Source organism: Mesoplodon mirus (assembly GCF_964341445.2).
Source record: "Mesoplodon mirus genome assembly, chromosome: 12".
Lineage (NCBI taxonomy): Eukaryota > Metazoa > Chordata > Mammalia > Artiodactyla > Ziphiidae > Mesoplodon > Mesoplodon mirus.
In genome coordinates this window covers 52,753,532-52,773,306 of record NC_138988.1, presented here as the reverse complement: position 1 = coordinate 52,773,306, position 19,775 = coordinate 52,753,532, and the positions used below count along the sequence as shown (strand labels likewise).

Genomic DNA, 19,775 nt, shown 5'->3' with positions numbered 1-19,775 from the left:
CATGAATGAGATTATTGCCCTTGTAAAAGAGACCGTGCTGTGTTGTTTATAAGCCATGCGGTCTGTAGTAGGGCAGGTTGAATGCACTAAGACAGCTAGTTTGCAAGATTTAAACCAAATGTCTGCTCAATCCTCTGCCCACATCTAGAACTCTAATGTGTCAATTGCAATAAGCCATGCTGAAGGTGGCATTCCTTAACCTTCAGTCGTTGTGATAAACCCCCTTGACCATAAACGTGAGGGGGAAAAGGTGAATTGTACAAGAAGAATCATTGGTCCAGAAGTGGTGAGTCAAGGGAAATAAAGAGTCCCAGTGATGTGGCCATAGGCAATTTGAAAGTAAATTTGGATGAAAATAAAGCTAGTCATAATTCATCTTTTCTTATTGAACGTATGGGCTGTTCTATCTAATATCCTGTTTGTAGACATTGACTTTGTTGTAGGTAAATGCTAGAACCCATATCCCTGAAGAATGTAAGGCCAAAAATGAATGAAAAAGAGAAACTGGAAACACAGTATATGGAAAACAATCACCATCTCGTCAAAGCTGTTATTTGGACCCAATTGCTTTGGGTGAAATGACTTCAGTGAGACCCATGCATCTGGGACAAACTGGTTTCCCCGAGGTCTGGCGCCCACGGGCCCCGTGGTGCTGGTGTCTGTGTGTGGCTGTCAGTCCGTGGCTGGCGCTGAGTCCACATGTGGCTGTGTGCCCGGCTGGCCCCCTTCACAGCGTGAGAGGTGATGTGGGTCCAGCAGTGGGATTCCTCCGATTTCCTCAGTAGACAACACGTCATTCCACCCGCACCTTTGTGCACGCAGACCTACCTTTGCGCAGGCCGATGACCTCAGGCCTGCGTGGTCCTGGGGCCTCTGGGGCAAGAGGGCGTGATCTCTTCCCCACACCCAGAGCTCTGGATCAAAAGCCTGGATCTGGAAAGACAAACAGCCCCTGGCAATGAGGATGCCGCTGCCTCCCGTTGCCCGGCCTCCGGTTCCTTCTCGTCTCTCTCCAAGTCCCAAACCGAGTCCCCCATGATCCCCACCTCCTCTCCGGCCCTCCCCCTCCCCGAGACCACCACAGCCCGCCCACCTACTCGCACTCTTCCCAAGTGACCCTCCTCTTCCAGCCCATGGAACGGATGAACCGCAAACGCAGTTTGTGGAACAAGGCATGCTGGGAGCGGTTCTCTCCATAGAGGAACGAAACGATGGCCTGCTTGGGGGCCTGGTTGTCCTCTTCCATGTCGCTGGCCACATAGCTGGGGAAAGACATCAGGTCGCTGTCATCAGGACAGGAAGGGCCTCCACTTGAGATCAGCTTCCCAGAAAAGAGGCAGGCTGAGCATCCTCACACGACCCACCCAGCCCTGCCCAGCGTCACCGAGAGCCACCCAGTCATCAAGGAGACACTGCCAGGCAGGACCTTCGGAAGGGTGCCTCTCACACCTTGATGATGAGGCCACGATCCAAACCCCCCGTTCCCTTCAACTTGTTTTATGTGCACACATCTCTCTCCCTATGTTGTAGGTACATGTACAGTTCGTGAGGGCAGGAGCTGATCTGATCTGTTTCTGCATTCATCCCTCTCTTAGCAAATGACACATTTAGGGCTTGGTTCATATTGATGCATGAATTCAACAGCCTTTTGTGAATCTCTGTTCCCACCACCTCATATTCCCCAGCATGTAGGGTGTACTTTATAACGTTTGTTAGATGAATGAATGAATGGACATTTTATCTCATGGCCAAATGCAATACTGATTACCTGGAAGACTCACAATAACAAACATTTGCCAAATGAAAAGAATTGTGCTGAGTGTTTTGGGAATGCATTGACATTTTGACGATACTTGCCTTCCACATGGTGTCTAGTCTAGTGGGACTGGGGAAGGGGAAGGGGGGAGATAAGAAATGACTATAATGCAAAGCGTCACATTATAATACGATTTTAACTAAAGTGCCTCCGGGATGCAGAAGTTAGGGAGATTGGGCATTGTGAAGGTTTTGGTGTTTGAACCCACTTTAAGGATAGGGTCATTTTCTTCAGATAAATGTGTGGGAAAGATACCTGGACAGAAAGCCCAATAGGAACTTAGAGGGCAGGGTATTTGGAAGGAACAGTGAAACACAGGAATAAAGTATCAGGACAGTGTGATGGAGATTGCAGAGAGAGTTGAATTCCAACCCAGAACTCTGGCCTTGATTTGGCATGTCATTAGCCAATGAAATTGTGTGAAGCGGTCAGACCTGTGGTTTGGAAGGATATTCAGGCAGATAGAGCCGACTGGCTTGGGAGACTTGGAAGAAACATCAGTGGGGAGCATTTGACACCAGATCCGTGCTATGTGATACGGGCCCCGATTGTGGCATTTGTCATGGGAACGCAGAAACGGAAGATAATCATACTTGGTGCTGATGTGGGAAGACCTGAGACCGGAGAATCAGAACCGGAAACGTCTCAAGTCTGTTTACTCGGGGGGCAGGATGGTGTCAGTTCTTTCTTCCTCTCCTCTTAGGAAGGTTTCGCGTTTTGCTTTGTTTCGTTGTGTTTTAATTAACATTAGGGTAGTTTGTTTTGACAATGAATGGTATAAAAAACAGAACTTGGTTTGAAAAAGAAACCACTGTACCATAATCCTGTCATTTTCACACCCAGAGTAAACAGTACAAAGGGATTTAAAAAAATAGATGAAAAGTCGGAGCCCCACGTCTCTCCCTCCGCCCTCCCAGGGTAGTGAATATTGATGGCGGGGATGGAGCAAGGTACTCACAGAGCTATGAAGAAATGGATTCTCTGGAATTCCCAGGAGAAGAGCCCGGCCCGGCTAACATAAGCTATCACCATGGACAGGAGATACCGATGGAAAGAGGGAAAAAAACGTAGGAGACAGGTCACATCCTGGAAGAGGAGAAAGAGTGGGAGGGAGAAGGGAGCAGGGCATGAGGAATGGGTGATGCCACTTGGAGGAGAGACCCCTGTGTGGGGTGAGCCTGATTATTTGGGGAAGGGGAGAGGACAGAAGGTCAGAGGTGGTGGCGCTCCCAGGATGGGAGGCTGTGGGATTGAGGGCGTGGACTTAGGGCTGCTGGCACAGGACGGTGTTCAATGAACCAGAGCCAAGCCGAGTCCCCAGGAGCTGAGAGGAGAGGGGACTTAGGCAGCAACCACCAAAGGGGCACTCCTGGGGCTCAGATCCCAGAGGGGACCTCAAGGCCCCTGGAGGGAAGTGTTGACAAGGCATGAGGTTGGGAGGGGAGTGGAAACGTGGGTGTAGAAAGCACCCAGTGCACCCACCCAGGACAGGCGCTGGCGCAGGAATCCATCTCAGTGGGTGACTTACCTTGTCAGATACTTCCAGGTTTTTGTCCCTTGCGAGGAATTTCTTGACGACGGGATCCTCTGTGAAAAGAGGGCAGATGTTGCCAGTGGGAACAGGGCTGTCGTGGGAGCATTCCAGAGCCAAGAGGGAGAACCGTGCCCCCCTGGGGAAATGCCAAGATGTGGCCCAGGGTGAAGCTGACGGGAAGAGGGGAGGGAAGACCATTCACTGTGGGAGGAAAGGGGGTGACTCCCCTTCTAGGGGGGCCGAGTGACAGGGAGTGATGCCCCTTCATCATGCATTTACGTACCACTGCAGAGGCCATCGAGTTACTCTCAGCCAATGTCTCAATTGACAGTCATGTCGGGGTGAACATGGCTTGTAAGCCCCGCCCCCCGCCATATGCCAGTAAGATTCAAAAGGCCAGTAAGAGCTAGAGTCTCAGGTACAGTTGAAACCAAGCAAAGCTAATCCTGTATCATTTCTAAATCTAACCTAGTCTTGTATCATTTCTAAATTTAACCTCATCCTGTATCATTTATGTGTCCCCTGTATCCTTTATCCGTAGACAGTCCGCCAGGGATGGAGAGCGCACCAAGTAGCAGGGAATTCTTTTCCACCGGAAAAGTGTAGTCATGGGAAGTTTTTGTCTGCTTGTTTTTCAAGTATAGGATTGGAGGGTGCTGGGTGGGGGGAGGGGCGGGTCCTTACCGAGCATCCTGTTGAACACCTCGTGGTGCTCAGGCAGCACTGAAGACACCCGCTGTCGCTTCAGCTTCATCTTGAGCCCACTCAGCGACTCCACGACTGAGGTGTCCTGGGCCTCAGAGGCCGTGTTGCCCTCCACCTCCGCTCTGAGTGCCACTGACCTCTTCCTCTTACAGTCGGGGCCCTGAGGCAGGGGGCTGCAACCGGCCCAGGGGGCTGACGAAGGAGAAGAGGCTACAGTATGACGCACTCGTCTTGGGAATTCAGCCACTGGTGACCACCCAACCCCACCCTGACTCCGCCTCCCCCTCGAAGCACCCCCGGGCTTTCCAGTCTCACAGACCGCTGACCTTGCCCCAAGTCATCTTTCCATCTTTCTCTGTCCATATCTACCTATCACCTCCCTGACTCTTTTTGTCATTTGTCTAGCTTCCTGTCCTCGAAACTCTTTCTCATGGTAGATAATTTCTCCCACCAAGAAAAAAAAAAAAGAACCCTCCCCTTGTTTCCTCTCTTCCCTTCTCTCATCCTTGGATCTCATCTCCTAACCCTCTTTCTTGCTCCCCAGGTGTTCCGTGTCCCCAGCTCCTGTGCTCTCCTCCCTCAATCCCTCGCTTTCTGAATGTCTCCTTTCTTTCATAGGCATCTTACGCAGGTGCTCCTTCCCGACCTCTGTACCCTTTCCTCCTTACTGGTCAAGCCTCTGAAATTCCTTCTCGTGCCATCTCCCTCACCTGACGGTCCTGGGCTTTCTTCATAGACAGTCACCTCCAGGGGGTACCCTGAAGAGCTGGACTGAGAGTTCTGGTCCTCAGCCTGGGAACTTGGTTGACGATTGTCCATGATGTCTCCTAAACTCTTCCCTTCCTCGAAGCCTAGACTCTGCTTTGTCCCAACTCTTCTTCTGGACTTGGGCTAAACACAAGTGGTCATCCCTTCTCCAAGCTGTGGGGCAACTGTCAGTGGAGAGAAGCTCTGGCGAGATTCTGTTGTCTACTACTGCTGCCAAGCACCACGGAATCTGGTCCTTCCAATCAGAAAGGTCGGAAGCCTCTAATGTCATAATCGGAGTTTGAAGGAAACCAGTTTGAAGGAAAACGCAAGTAACTGTCAGACCTATGTGTGCACTTGTCCCAGAGATCAGGGGTAAATGGTATCTCCTGCCACTGACCCAACCTCTGCCCGTCCTACAAAACCCCCCTCAAGGGGTCCAGACCCCTCTTTACCGCTTCCCAGCAGGTGCACTGTCCTCTCCCTGCTGGACTCTCCCTCTCCGTCCCATTCCTTTTCCATAGCCTCGTGGGAGAGTGGGGAGAGGGACAAGGAAAGTTAGGGGAAGCAGCAACGGTTCAGCCTTATAAGAGTGAGATAAGGGCTTCCGTGGTAGCGCAGTGGTTGAGAGTCCACCTGCCGATGCAGGGGACACGGGTTGGCACCCCAGTTCGTGAAGATCCCAAATGCCACAGAGCGGCTGGGCCCGTGAGCCATGGCCGCTGAGCCTGTGTGTCCGGAGCCTGTGCTCCACAACAGGAGAGGCCACAACAGTGGGAGGCCCGCGTACTGCAAAAAAAAGAAAAAAAAATCGAGATAAGTATGTAAAAAAAGAGCCCAGGTACATTGACTAACTGGATTAAAAAGTTACGTTAAAACTCGCAATTTGGCAAAGCTCTTCTGCTCAATGTTTACTGACACTGTGTTCAGAATTCTGTACTGGGGGAGCACACGTCCGCTCCCCTCAGGCACCTTTCAGTACAAGAGCCATTTGGAGAAGCTAAAATCATAGAAAACTACAGGTGCTCACGCATCCTTCAAAGGGTGTCTACAAACAGACACACAGACACACACACACACACACAAAGGGCACCTTTGGATGTCACAAAGTCCATGGATTGTCCAAAGCCTGCCCCTCGATTCCAATTAATAAGTTGTAGTCTACGTATCAAAATTTTGAGAATGTGGTATCACTGTTGACCCAGAGATTTCACTACCTGAATAAAAATGTCACATGTACAAAAGACTAAATGGAAAAATCTCCAGTTCAAGACAGATTATTTTTCTGAATAAAAATGTCACATGCACAAAAAGACTAAATGGAAGAATTTCCAATTCCAGACATGTTATTTTTCTATGAAGGTAGGAAGTATAGGGTAGCCGAGATGCAGAGAAGAAAATAGCCAACTCAGGGTCATGCAGTGTCACTGGAAGCTTCTGAACCTCCCAACTCATACTTGCATTCCTCCCCTGGGGGTCTGAGTCTTGCTTTTTTTCTTGGGTTTCCCTGGGGGCACAGTGGTCAAGAATCCGCCTGCCGATGCAGGGGACATGGGTTCGAGCCCTGGTCCGGGAAGATCCCACATACCACGGAGAACTTACGCCCATGCGCCACAACTCCTGAGCCTGCAAGCCATAACTCCTCAGCCCGCGAGCCACAACTACTGAGCCCGTGCGCCTAGAGCCCATGCTCTGCCGCAAAGAGAAGCCACCGCAATGAGAAGCCCGCGCACCACACCGAAGAGTAGCCCCCGCTCGCCGCAACTAGAGAAAGCCTGTGCACAGCAACGAAGACCCAGCACAGCCGAAAATAAGTAAAACAAAAATCTTAAGGAAAACAAAAAAAAGAATTCTCATTGTTGTGCAACCATCCCGACCATCCATCTCCAGAGTGTTTTCATCCTGTCAAACTGAAACTCTGTCCCCATTAAACACTGACTCCCCATCACCCTCCCAGCCCCTGACACCCACCACTCCACTTTCTGTTTCTATGAATTTGACCCCTCTGGGGATCTCACAGAAGTGGAATCATGTAACATTTGTCCATTTGTATCTGGCTTATCCACTTAGCATAATGTCTTCAAGTGTCATCTGTGTGGTAGCCTGTGTCAAAATTTCCTTCCTAGACCCCAAAGCCAGTGTGGACAGTACACAGTGAGTGAGAAGGAAATAAAACCGTGGGTCTGAAGAAGTTCAGACGTATGCCAAGTGCAGCGGGAAACCAGTGGAGGAGAGGTGTCGTGATCCAGTTTGCACTGAAAGGGAAACAACTGATTTTGGCTGCTGCATAAATGGATGGGGTGGGGATTCAGTAAGAGTGGAAGTCGGGAGACTCAGATATGCTTAGGAATTTGGCGTGGTAGTCCAGGAAGACGATGTCTGAGAAGATGGAGAGAAGTAAACAGGTTCTCTGTATTTGGAGGGAGAATCAGCAGGGCTCATCGGGGGATCAGATTGGAGGCAGGTAGGGGGCGCTATTTCTGTTTAACTCTGTGTGCACGTGTGTGCTTATGCCTCTACTGCTGAGACTTAATTGTTTCTACAAAGAAACACTAACCTTTCCTCTTAACAGTGGAATTGTTGAATTTTCACTGTTTATACAAAGAAATGTCAATCTTTGAAAAATACATAAATGGTCTTTGTATCAATTAGAAACTTTCCTTCCTGTTTGTGGGTGAATAATATCTGTTGTGTGAATATACACACTACATTTTCTTGATCCATTCATCTGTCAATGAACACTTGGGTTGTTTCCACATTTTGGCCCTGAATCTTGCTTTTGAATTATTGTTTGGACTTTGATGAGAAGTATCTCTGTTGTTCAGGATGTGCCCAGAGGTTTATTTTGTCTTTTGATCACTTACACATTTCTAATTAGCCCAAGCAATGCATACGTAGAGTCAAGTCAGTTCATCCAAGGTGCAGGGACTGAGTGTCTCTTTGGTTTGCACTCGTGGACTTTCTGAGATGTTCTAGGTCTCAGAGGCCACGCAAAGAGTGTCCGAGGTCCTCCAGAGCTGCCACAGCCCGGGTCTCCTCAGGGTCCGCACTGCTGGGGAAAGCACTGCTGCTTGAGAACCTGTGTCCCTCTGCTGTAGACGTTGCATTGTTAGGAGGCAAATGAATTCAGATTTGTATTCATCATGCTTTCAACCATCACAGCTGATTGGGTCCTTGTATAACAAAACAGAAGTTCACTCTCCCTGTTGATTAACAGGCTTTCAAATATTGGAAGGTTTGTATTCTGTCCCCGTGAAAATTTCTCTTGTGTACTGTGAAATACCCTGATTGCTTTATCTAGTCTTCAGATCTGGATTTGCATAATCCCACCCCACCGCACCTTGTCCAGATGTGCTACAGTCGGGTGGGACCCATCTTAAGATGTGTTGGTATGTTGTCCAAAAATGGCGTAAACAGCCCAGATTGAATGTGATGTTGTAAGTGAGCAGGACCTTGTGGGGCCTTCTTGGGACGGATTCTCCCCATGTCTTCTGCCTGCTTCTTGTCTTTAGAAAATTTTAGCCTCCTAGGCTTCCCTGAGTTCAAAACAAACAATTTAATCAGAGAAGGGAGAAAGTGCAAAAAGAAAGGAAAAGAGTCCAAAAAGACCAAATAATACTAGTGTAGCCGTTAAACAAAGTCAAGGACCTTTAGTTCCTCCTCAAGGGCTGTAGATACTGTTCTGAGCCATGTCCTTAGAGCTGTTTTGCAGAGACTGAAGCCCCCAGCAGGGGGAAGAAATTAACTGCATGCTGCCCACAAGCACGTAGACCCCAGACCAGCTGGAACCAGAAGGTTGATGATGTTGACCTCAGATTACCTCACCACCAACCAGTCGGAAGAATGTCCACAAGCTGACCACACACCCCTCAACCTCCCCTCCCTCACCCACTCTTTTGTAATTCACTTTAAACATTTTTTAAATTTTATATTGGGAGTATAGTTGATTTACAGTGTTGTGTTAGTTTCCGGTGTACAGCAAAGTGATTCAGTTATATGTATACAGATATCTATTCTTTTTCAGATTGTTTTCCCATTTAGGTTATTACAGAATTTTGCTTTTTTTCATGGCACTGTGTGGTTTGTAGGATCTCAGTTCCCTGACCAGGGATTGAACCTGGGCCACGGCCATGAAAGACCAGAATCCTAACCTCTGGGCCACCAGGGAACTCCCTAGGTTAATACAGAATATTGAGTAGAGATCCCTGTGCTATACAGGAGGTCTTTGTTGATTGTCTGTTTTATATGTAGTTGTGTGCCTACGTTAGTCCCAACCTCCTGATCTATCCCTCTCCCCCACCTTTCCCTTTTGGTAACCATAAGTTTGTTTTCTATGTCTGTGAGTCTGTTTCTGTTTTGTTAAGAAGTTCATTTGTATCACTGTCTTAGATTCCACATAGGAGTGATAGCATATGGTATTTGTCTTTGTCTGACTTCCTTCACTTAGTATGATAATCTCTAGGTCCATCCATGTTGCTGCACATGGCATTATCTCATTCTTTTTTATGGCTGAGTAGTATTCCATCACACATATGTACCACATCTTCCTTATCCATTCCTCTGTCGATGGACATTTAAGTTGCTTCCATGTTTTGGCTATTGTAAATAGTACTGCTATACATATTGGGGTGCATGTGTCTTTTTGAATTATGGTTTTCTCTAGGTATATGCCCAGAGTGGGATTGCTGGGTCCTATGGTAGCTCTAGCTTTAGTGTTTTGAGGAACCACCATGCTGTTCTGCATAGCGGCAGCACCAGTGTACATTCCCACCAAGAGCCTCACCCCATCTGTAAACACCTTTCCCTGAAAGCCATTGGGGAGTGGGGGCCTTTTGAACCCTAGATACCTGGACCCCTTGCTTGTTGCCCTGTCATAAACGTGGCACTTTCCTTCACCATGACCTGGTGTCAGTAGATTGGCTTTAGTGCGAGCGGGCGAGTGGACCCAAGTTTGGTTCAGTAACAGCGTGTTTGGAGACAAGCAAAACTATCACCTCGCCTCCTCTCTTTTCCTCCTGTGGATGCAGTTTAGTATAACAACGGCTGTAGCTCTAGTGCAGAAATATCGGTAGAGTGAAGCAGAAGTGCTTTGTCAATACAATCCTTTGGGCATGAGAGTCACGTGGAGAAAATATTCCAACACAGATGCCTGGACCCAGCCTCACAGATTCTAATTGCACAGCACTGAGCTAGGGCCTAATTTTAACCTTCTCAGTTGACATGCTTCTGATTCGGGAATGTCTGGGTGGGATGTGCCACCCAGGCTGGTGCAGTAGAGGGTCTTCAAGGCGTCGTTGAATGCAATAAGCAGGAGGGAGGAGAACCGTGACCTGGATTTCACCCAGGCAGCCTCTGGCGGGGCTGTGGCCGTGCCATGGGTCCACAGCTGAGCGGACGTCTGTGTCAGCCTCCAGTCCTCCTGCCAACGGGTCTGTGACAAGCCCTCCAGCGGCCTGGTGCTGCTGCGGATAAGCAGCCCTGGGATCAGAGTTCAGCCCAGGCACCTACCTGGTACATACATAGTGCATGTGCTGCTGAGGAAACTGCCCTCTCCACCAGGAAGCCTGGCGCACATCCTCCCGTACAGCCCTCAGAGGGGACCAACCCTGCTGACACCTTGATCTCAGACTTCCAGCCTGCATAAATGTTGGACAGTGCATTTGTGTTGCTTAAGCCCGCCAGTGTGTCGTACTTTGTGATGCAGCCCAAGTAAACTGCTACGACCTGTATTTTGAATAAGAAGGAATTCACATGTGATGGTCACTTTCCTGCTTCCCCTGCCTTTATTTTTTTATTTTTATTTGTAAAAAATTATTTATTTCTCTTAGGCTGCATCGTGTCTTAGTTGCGGCACGTGGGCTTAATTGCCCCGTGGCGTGTGGGATCTTAGCTCCCGGACCAGTGTTCCCAGGCTTTGAACCCACGTACCCTGTATTAGAAGGCGGATTCTTTACCACTGGAACACCAGGGAAGTCCCTCCCCTGCCTTGAAAGTAAGACGTGTCGCTGAGCTTCAAAGAAGAGCCTGTCCTTTTCTGTTAGATTAGAAACTTGAGTTTTCTTCTTCAACGTTGCGTTTCCTGGTTGTGGTAGGTGTGTTAGTGTTGAAAAAAATGGTTGAGAGACTTTAAGAGGAAAATGATTTTACAAATCCTGAAGATGGGTGCCAGTTATCTTGATAAAATTGGTATGTTAAGAGACCCAAAATAAACAGGAGAAAACACAGGCAACTACTTAGGAAATGCAGGATGGGAAAGGCTTCTTCAAGTACAGTGTCAAAGCCGATGAAAAGTATGAAGTGAAAGTGAAAGATCTGAACACAAAATATCTTTTTAAGTGTCTGTATAACAGAATGTGAGAGTAAAAAATTAAGTTAAAAAGATAAAGAACAGGGATTGACAGATACACACTTGTATATGTAAAATAGATAAACAATAAGGAGCTACTGTAGAGCACAGGGAACTATGTTCAATATCTTGTAATAACCCATAATGGAAAAAAGAACCTGAAAAAGAATACATATATTCTTACATAAATACATGTAACTGAATCACTTTGCTCTACACCTGAAATATTGTAAACCAAGTATACTTCAATAAAAATAGATAAGTGACAAAGTAGGGAAAATATCTGTATTTAATAGAAATGCAGATACAAAAAGAGAAAGCTTTTTATTGTAAATACCCATATATATGAAGAGATCTTAATGAAACCAAACTAAAAGGTGGCCATTGCTGCTTCTGGTCAAGGTGAAATCGCAGGGTGCAGGTTTACCCTCCTAGCTTCGACAACTTTAAAAAGAGGGAAATGTATGAAATGACGGTTTTTCGCCTTTTGGAGAGAGGGGTGAGTCGTGAGAGACATCAGCTCACTGCTGGACATCCTGTTCATTGGGATGACTCCGTACTTCTTATTCCCTTTTTTAGAGCATTTCCTCAAGACAACTTGTAATAGAAATACTTCCAGAGAGTGTCCAGGGCAGGGGGCTGGGGAGCCCAGCATGTCTCTGGGCTGAAGGGATAGAGTGAGGTTTGAGGTGGGCACAGCAGCTGGGGTTCACAGGCCACCCCAGTCGTCTGCTGAGAGCCGGTCAGTGCACGTGGGTGAGGTGAGAACTGGAGGCCTGGTGGCGGACTGATGGGCGCACTGCCCATCCAAGGTGCTTCCGAGCAAGGTACTCCGTGTAGCTGACGTCTTTACGTGGTGAACATGGAAAATGCGAGAAATGCGCCCTGGAGGTTTGCCAGGCTCAGGCTCAGAGGAGGCGTGGTCGCTGTCATTCCCACACAAGCAGCATTTCATCAGTGAGAATTCAGGCAGAGGCCACAGTCAGCAGCAGCAAGAACTGGAAAAGACCATTCATGGCTCTAAGCAGCCACTTCCAAGAGCAGTTTTGGAGAAGCACACATTTTGTGCAGGATTCATTTAATGTGGCAGTTCAGCTGGGGAAATCAGGAATGCGTTAGGTGCTTACTCATTTGGATGAATCATCACTTCTTATTTCCGCTTTTAGAGGATTTCCTCAAGACGCTTGTAATATAAATACTTCCTCTGTCCCTTTCGTAAGTATCTGAATCTTTTTAAAAGGTAAATCAGTCTCTTGCCAGCATTACAACCCAGGAATGTTTATGTTAAGGACCTCAGAGCTATCTTCTTTATCTCTCTGTCACCAGGGGAGTTTAGGCTAGGTGTTAGGCACTTTCCTCTGCGCTATAAGTACCTGCTTGTCCTAGAGACAGGAGAAGTTGTCTTTCTCCTTTGGATAAAGGGTATTAACTAGCATGGACAACCACCAAGATGACCAGGTGAATTTAGGATGTACTCTGAAAGAATGTATGCCATTTTTATGGTGTTGTCAAGTCTTTTCACATGAGACAAGTTCCCGTTTATCTTGAGAACGTGTATGCAAAGAATTTATCTGCTGAGCTATAAAAAAAAAAAAAAGGTGAGGTTGATTTCATTTGCACAAACATTAGTGGTTCACCTGTGGATGCACAGCACAGGCTGGTTTAATGGTTATTCAACAGTAAAACCGTTTTCTTTATCTCTACATTTGTGGAGAGGATTTTCTCGGTTGGCGGGAGGTTTTATTTTTATTTTTATTTTGTGTGTTCGTTAATTAATTAATCAATGAGACTGCACTGCGCAGCATGCGGGATCTTAGTTCCCCAACCAGGAATCAAACACGTGCCCCCTGCAGTGGAACCTAGGAGTCTTCACCACTGGACCACCAGGGAAGTCCCTGGAGATTTTATTTCTAACTTTTCCCCTAGCAGCTTTTAAGGAACAGTTGGCCAAGAACACAGTTATATCATTTCATCCCCAAAATAGTGATAAATCATTACCCTTCTGATTCCATTTTGAAAAATGATATCTTTACCTAACATAAACAGTATCCTCTTTAAGAGGTAAGATCCCAGGTATCTGTTTTCTGTTTTCGGTTTGTGTGTACCTTCTGATTTTCATACAGTTTTTTTTTTCTTTTTCTTTTTCTTTTTTTTTTTTTGCGGTACGCGGGCCTCTCACTGTTGTGGCCTCTCCCGTTGTGGAGCACAGGCTCTGGACACGCAGACCCAGCGGCCATGGCTCACGGGCTCAGCCGCTCCGCGGCATGTGGGATCTTCCTGGACCAGGGCACGAACCCGTGTCCCCTGCACCAGCAGGCAGACTCTCAACCACTGCACCACCAGGGAAGCCCCCATACAGTTTTTAATGCGTTGGTTGTGTAATCTTTTTTTTAAAAAATCTTTATTGGAGTATAATTGCTTAACAATGGTGTGTTAGTTTCTGCTTTATAACAAAGTGAATCAGTTATACATATACATATGTTCCCATATCCCCTCCCTCTTGCGTCTCCCTCCCACCCTCCCTATACCACTCCTCCAGGCAGTCACAAAGCACCAAGCTGATCTCCCTGTGCTATGCGGTTGCTTCCCACTATCTATCTACCTTACGTTTGGTACTGTATATATGTCCATGCCTCTCTTTCGCTTTGTCACAGCTTACCCTTCCCCCTCCCCATATCCTCAGGTCCATTCTCAAGTAGGTCTGTGTCTTTATTCCCGTTTTACCCCTAGGTTCTTCATGACATTTTTTAAAAAATTCCATATATATGTGTTAGCATACAGTATTTGTCTTTCTCTTTCTGACTTACTTCACTCTGTATGACATACTCTAGGTCTATCCACCTCATTACAAATAGCTCAGTTTCGTTTCTTTTTATGGCTGAGTAATATTCCATTGTATATATGTGCCACATCTTCTTTATCCATTCATCCGATGATGGACACTTAGGTTGTTTCCATCTCCGGGCTATTGTGAATAGAGCTGCAATGAACATTTTGGTACATGTCTCTTTTTGAATTATGGTTTTCTCAGGGTATATGTCTAGTAGTGGGATTGCTGGATCATATGGTAGTTCTATTTTTAGTTTTTTAAGGAACCTCCATACTGTTCTCCATAGTGGCTGTACCAATTCACATTCCCACCAGCAGTGCAAGAGTGTTCCCTTTTCTCCACACCCTCTCCAGCATTTATTGTTTCTAGATTTCTTGATGATGGCCATTCTGACTGGTGTGAGATGATATCTCATTGTAGTTTTGATTTGCATTTCTCTAATGATTAATGATCTTGAGCATTCTTTCATGTGTTTGTTGGCAGTCTGTATATCTTCTGTGGAGAAATGCCTATTTAAGTCTTCTGCCCATTTTTGGATTGGGTTGTTTGTTGTTTTGCTATTGAGCTGCATGAGCTGTTTATAAATTTTGGAGATTAATCCTTTGTCAGTTGCTTCATTTGCAAATATTTTCTCCCATTCTGAGGGTTGTCTTTTGGTCTTGTTTATGGTTTCCTTTGCTGTGCAAAAGCTTTGAAGTTTCACTAGGTCCCATTTGTTTATCTTTGTTTTTATTTCCATTTCTCTAGGAGGTGGGTCCAAAAGGATCTTGCTGTGATTTATGTCATAGAGTGTTCTGCCTATGTTTTCCTCTAAGAGTTTGATAGTTTCTGGCCTTACATTTAGGTCTTTAATCCATTTTGAGCTTATTTTTGTGTATGGTGTTAGGGAATGATCTAATCTCATACTTTTACATGTCCCTGTCCAGTTTTCCCAGCACCACTTATTGAAGAGGCTGTCCTTTCTCCACTGTACATTCCTGCCTCCTTTATCAAAGATAGGTTGACCATATGTGCGTGGGTTTATCTCTGGGCTTTCTATCCTGTTCCATTGATCTATCTTTCTGTTTTTGTGCCAGTACCACACTGTCTTGTTTACTGTAGCTTTGTAGTATAGTCTGAAGTCAGGGAGCCTGATTCCTCCAGCTCCGTTTTTCGTTCTCAAGATTGCTTTGGCTATTCGGGGTCTTTTGTTTCTCCAAACAAATTTTGAAATTTTTTGTTCTAGTTCTGTGAAAAATGCCAGTGGTAGTTTGATAGGGATTGCATTGAATCTGTAGATTGCTTTGGGTAGTAGAGTCATTTTCACAGTATTGATTCTTCCAATCCAGAAGCATGGTATATCTCTCCATCTATTTGTATCATCTTTAATTTCTTTCATCAGTGTCTTATAATTTTCTGCATACAGGTCTTTTGTCTCCTTAGTTAGGTTTATTCCTAGATATTTTATTCTTTTTGTTGCAATGGTAAATGGGAGTGTTTTCTTGATTTCACTTTCAGATTTTTCATCATTAGTGTACAGGAATGCCAGAGATTTCTGTGCATTAATTTTGTATCCTGCTACTTTACCAAATTCATTGATTAGCTCTAGTAGTTTTCTGGTAGCATCTTTAGGATTCTCTATGTATAGTATCATGTCATCTGCAAATAGTGACAGCTTTACTTCTTCTTTTCCAATTTGGATTCCTTTTATTTCCTTTTCTTCTCTGATTGCTGTGGCTAAAACTTCCAAAACTAAGTTGAATAAGAGTGGTGAGAGTGGGCAGCCTTGTCTTGTTCCTGATCTTAGTGGAAATGGTTTCAGTTTTTCACCATTGAGGGCAATGTTGGCTGTGGGTTTGTCATATATGGCCTTTATTATGTTGAGGAAAGTTGCCTCCATGCCTACTTTCTGGAGGGTTTTTATCATAAATGGGTGTTGAATTTTGTCAAAAGCTTTCTCTGCATCTATTGAGATGATCATATGGTTTTTCTCCTTCAACTTGTTAATATGGTGTATCACATTGATTGATTTGCGTATATTGAAGAATCCTTGCATTCCTGGAATAAACCCCACTTGATCATGGTGTATGATCCTTTTAATGTGCTGTTGGATTCTGTTTGCTAGTATTTTGTTGAGGATTTTTGCATCTATGTTCATCAGTGATATTGGCCTGTAGTTTTCTTTCTTTGTGACATCCTTGCCTGGTTTTGGTATCAAGGTGATGGTGGCCTCATAGAATGAGTTTGGGAGTGTTCCTTCCTCTGAAATTGTTTGGAAGAGTTTGAGAAGGATGGGTGTTAGCTCTTCTCTAAATGTTTGATAGAATTCGCCTGTGAAGCCATCTGGTCCTGGGCTTTTGTTTGTTGGAAGATTTTTAATCACAGTGTCAATTTCAGTGCTTGTGATTGGTCTATTCATATTTTCTATTTCTTCCTGATTCTGTCTTGGCAGGTTGTGCATTTCTAAAAATTTGTCCATTTCTTCCAGGTTGTCCATTTTATTGGCATAGAGTTGCTTGTAGTAATCTCTTATGATCTTTTGTATTTCTGCAGTGTCAGTTGTTACTTCTCCTTTTTCATTTCTAATTCTATTGATTTGAGTCTTCTCCCTTTTTTTCTTGATGAGTCTGGCTAATGGTTTGTCTATTTTGTTTATCTTCTCAAAGAACCAGCTTTTAGTTTTATTGATCTTTGCTATCGTTTCCTTCATTTCTTTTTCATTTATTTCTGATCTGATCTTTATGATTTCTTTCCTTCTGCTAGCTTTGGGGGTTTTTTGTTCTTCTTTCTCTAATTGCTTTAGGTGCAGGGTCAGGTTGTTTGCTCGAGATGTTTCCTGTTTCTTAAGGTGGGATTGTATCGCTATAAACTTCCCCCTTAGAACTGCTTTTGCTGCGTCCCATAGGTTTTGGGTCGTCGTGTCTCCATTGTCATTTGTTTCTAGGTATTTTTTAATTTCCTCTTTGATTTCTTCAGTGATCACTTCGTTATTGAGTAGTGTATTGTTTAGCCTCCATGTGTTTGTATTTTTTACAGATCTTTTCCTGTAATTGATGTCTAGTCTCATAGCATTGTGGTCAGAAAAGATACTTGATACAATTTCAATTTTCTTAAATTTACCAAGGCTTGATTTGTGACCCAACATATGCTCTATCCTGGAGAATGTTCCATGAGCACTTGAGAAAAATGTGTATTCTGTTGTTTTTGGATGGAATGTCCTATAAATATCAATTAAGTCCATCTTGTTTAAAGTATCATTTAAAGCTTGTGTTTCCTTATTTATTTTCATTTTGGATGATCTGTCCATTGGTGAAAGTGGGGTGTTAAAGTCCCCTACTATGAGTGTGTTACTGTCGATTTCCCCTTTTATGGCTGTTAGTATTTGCCTTATGTATTGAGGTGCTCCTATGTTGGGTGCATAAATATTTACAATTGTTATATCTTCTTCTTGGATAGATCCCTTTATCATTATGTAGTGTCCTTCTTTGTCTCTTCTAATAGTCTTTATTTTAAAGTCTATTTTGTCTGATATAAGAATTGCTACTCCAGCTTTCTTTTGATTTCCATTTGCATGGAATATCTTTTTCCATCCCCTTACTTTCAATCTGTGTGTGTCTCTAGGTCTGAAGTGGGTCTCTTGTAGACAGCATATATATGGGTCTTGTTTTTGTATCCATTCAGCCAATCTGTGTCTTTTGGTGGGAGCATTTAGTCCATTTACATTTAAGGTAATTATTGATATGTATGTTCCTATTCCCATTTCCTTAATTGCTTTGGGTTCGTTATTGTAGGTATATTCCTTCTGTTGTGTTTCTTGCCTAGAGAAGTTCCTCTAGCATTTGTTGTAAAGCTGGTTTGGTGGTGCTGAACTCTCTCAGCTCTTGCTTGTCTGTAAACGTTTTAATTTCTCCATCAAATCTGAATGAGATCCTTGCTGCGTAGAGTAATCTTGGTTGCAGGTTTCTCTCCTTCATCACTTTAATTATGTCCTGCCACTTCCTTCTGGCTTGTAGAGTTTCTGCTGAGAGATCAGCTGTTAACCTGATGGGGATTCCCTTGTGTGTTATTTGTTTTTTTTCCCTTGCTGCTTTTAATATGATTTCTTTGTGTTTAATTTTTGACAGTTTGATTAATATGTGTCTTGGCGTATTTCTCCTTGGATTTATTCTGTATGGGACTCTGTGTGCCTCCTGGACTTGATTAACTATTTCCTTTCCCATATTAGGGAAGTTTTCAACTATAATCTCTTCAGATATTTTCTCAGTCCCTTTCTTTTTCTCTTCTTCTTCTGGAACCCCTATAATTCGAATGTTGGTGCATTTAATGTTGTCCCAGAGGTCTCTGAGACTGTCCTCTGTTCTTTTCATTCTTTTTTCTTTATTTTGCTCTGCAGCAGTTATTTTCACTATTTTATCTTCCACCTCACTTATCCGTTCTTCTGCCTCAGTTATTCTGCTATTGATCCCATCTAGAGTATTTTTCATTTCATTTATTGTGTTTTTAATCGATGCTTGATTCATCTTTAGTTCTTCTAGGTTCTTGTTAACTGTTTCTTGCATTTTGTCTATTCTATTTCCAAGATTTTGGATCTTGGAAATAGAATCTTGGATCATCTTTACTATCATTATTCTGAATTCTTTTTCAGGTAGACTGCCTATTACCTCTTCATTTGTTAGGTCTGGTAGGTTTTTATCTTGCTCCTTCACCTGCTGTGTGTTTTTCTGTCTTCTCATTTTGCTTATGTTACTGTGTTTGGGGTCTCCTTTTTGCAGGCTGCTGATTCGTAGTTCCCGTTGTTTTTGGTGTCTGTCCCCAGTGGCTAAGGTTGTTTCAGTGGGTTGTGTAGGCTTCCTGGTGGGGGGGACTAGTGCCTGTGTTCTGGTGGTTGAGGCTCGATCTTGTCTTTCTGGTGGACAGGTCCACGTCTGGTGGTGTGCTTTGGGGTGCCTGTGGCCTTATTATGTTTTTAGGCAGCCTCTCTGTTAATGGGTGGGGTTGTGTTCCTGCCTTGCTAGTTGCTTGGCATAGGGTGACCAGCACTGTAGTTTGCTGGTCGTTGACTGAAGCTGGGTGCTGGTGTTGAGATGGAGATCTCTGGGAGATTTTCGCTGCTTGATATTATGTGGAGCTGGGAGGTCTCTTGTGGACTCGTGTCCTGAAGTTGGCTCTCCCACTTCAGAGGCACAGCACTGACTCCTGGCTGCAGCACCAAGAGCCTTTCATCTACCCAGCTCAGAATAAAAGGGAGAAAAAGTAGAAAGAAAGAATTAGTAGAAGAAAGAAAGAGAGAGAGAAAGAAAGGAAGAAGGAAAGAAAGGAAGGAAGGAAGAAAGGAAGAAAGGAGGGAGGGAGGGAGGGAGGAAGGATGGAAAGAAAGAAAGAAAGAAAGGAGGGAGAGAGGGAGGAATGAAAGAAAAAGGAAGAGTGAATGGAAGAAGGGAGGGAGGGAGGAAGGAAAGAGAGAGAAAGAAGGAAAGGAGGGGCGGAGGGAGGGAGGGAGGGAGGAAGGGAAGGTAGGAAAAAAAGAAAGAGCAGGTAAAGTAAAATAGAATAAAGTATGAAATATAGTAGCGTTATTAAAATTTAAAAGTAATTATTGAAAAAAAAAACCGGACCGATAGAACCCTGGGACATATGGTGGAAGCAAAGCTATACAGAGAGAATCTTACACAGAAGAATACACATACACATTCACAAAAAGAGAGCAGGGGGAAAAATCAAAAATCTTGCTCTCCAAATCCACCTCCTCAATTTGGGTTACTTCGTTGTAAAAAGAGGAAAAGGGCGAGAAGTCTGAAATCTTGCTAAGTCCACCTCC

At 44.7% G+C, this 19,775-nt stretch overlaps 1 protein-coding gene across 1 annotated transcript; it reads right to left on the bottom strand.

Annotated features, from left to right (window-relative positions):
• Positions 1–1,093: 1,093 nt before the first annotated feature.
• Positions 1,094–5,073, bottom strand: LOC309813120 (speedy protein E4-like; the record flags this gene model as incomplete). Its single annotated transcript, XM_082637712.1, has 6 exons — positions 4,766–5,073; positions 4,035–4,247; positions 3,345–3,403; positions 2,775–2,902; positions 2,251–2,430; positions 1,094–1,262 (listed from the first exon to the last, which is right to left on the bottom strand). Exons 1-6 carry the CDS (start codon positions 4,872–4,874, stop codon positions 1,094–1,096), a joined length of 858 nt encoding a protein of 285 aa, XP_082493838.1. The 5' UTR covers positions 4,875–5,073.
• Positions 5,074–19,775: the final 14,702 nt, after the last annotated feature.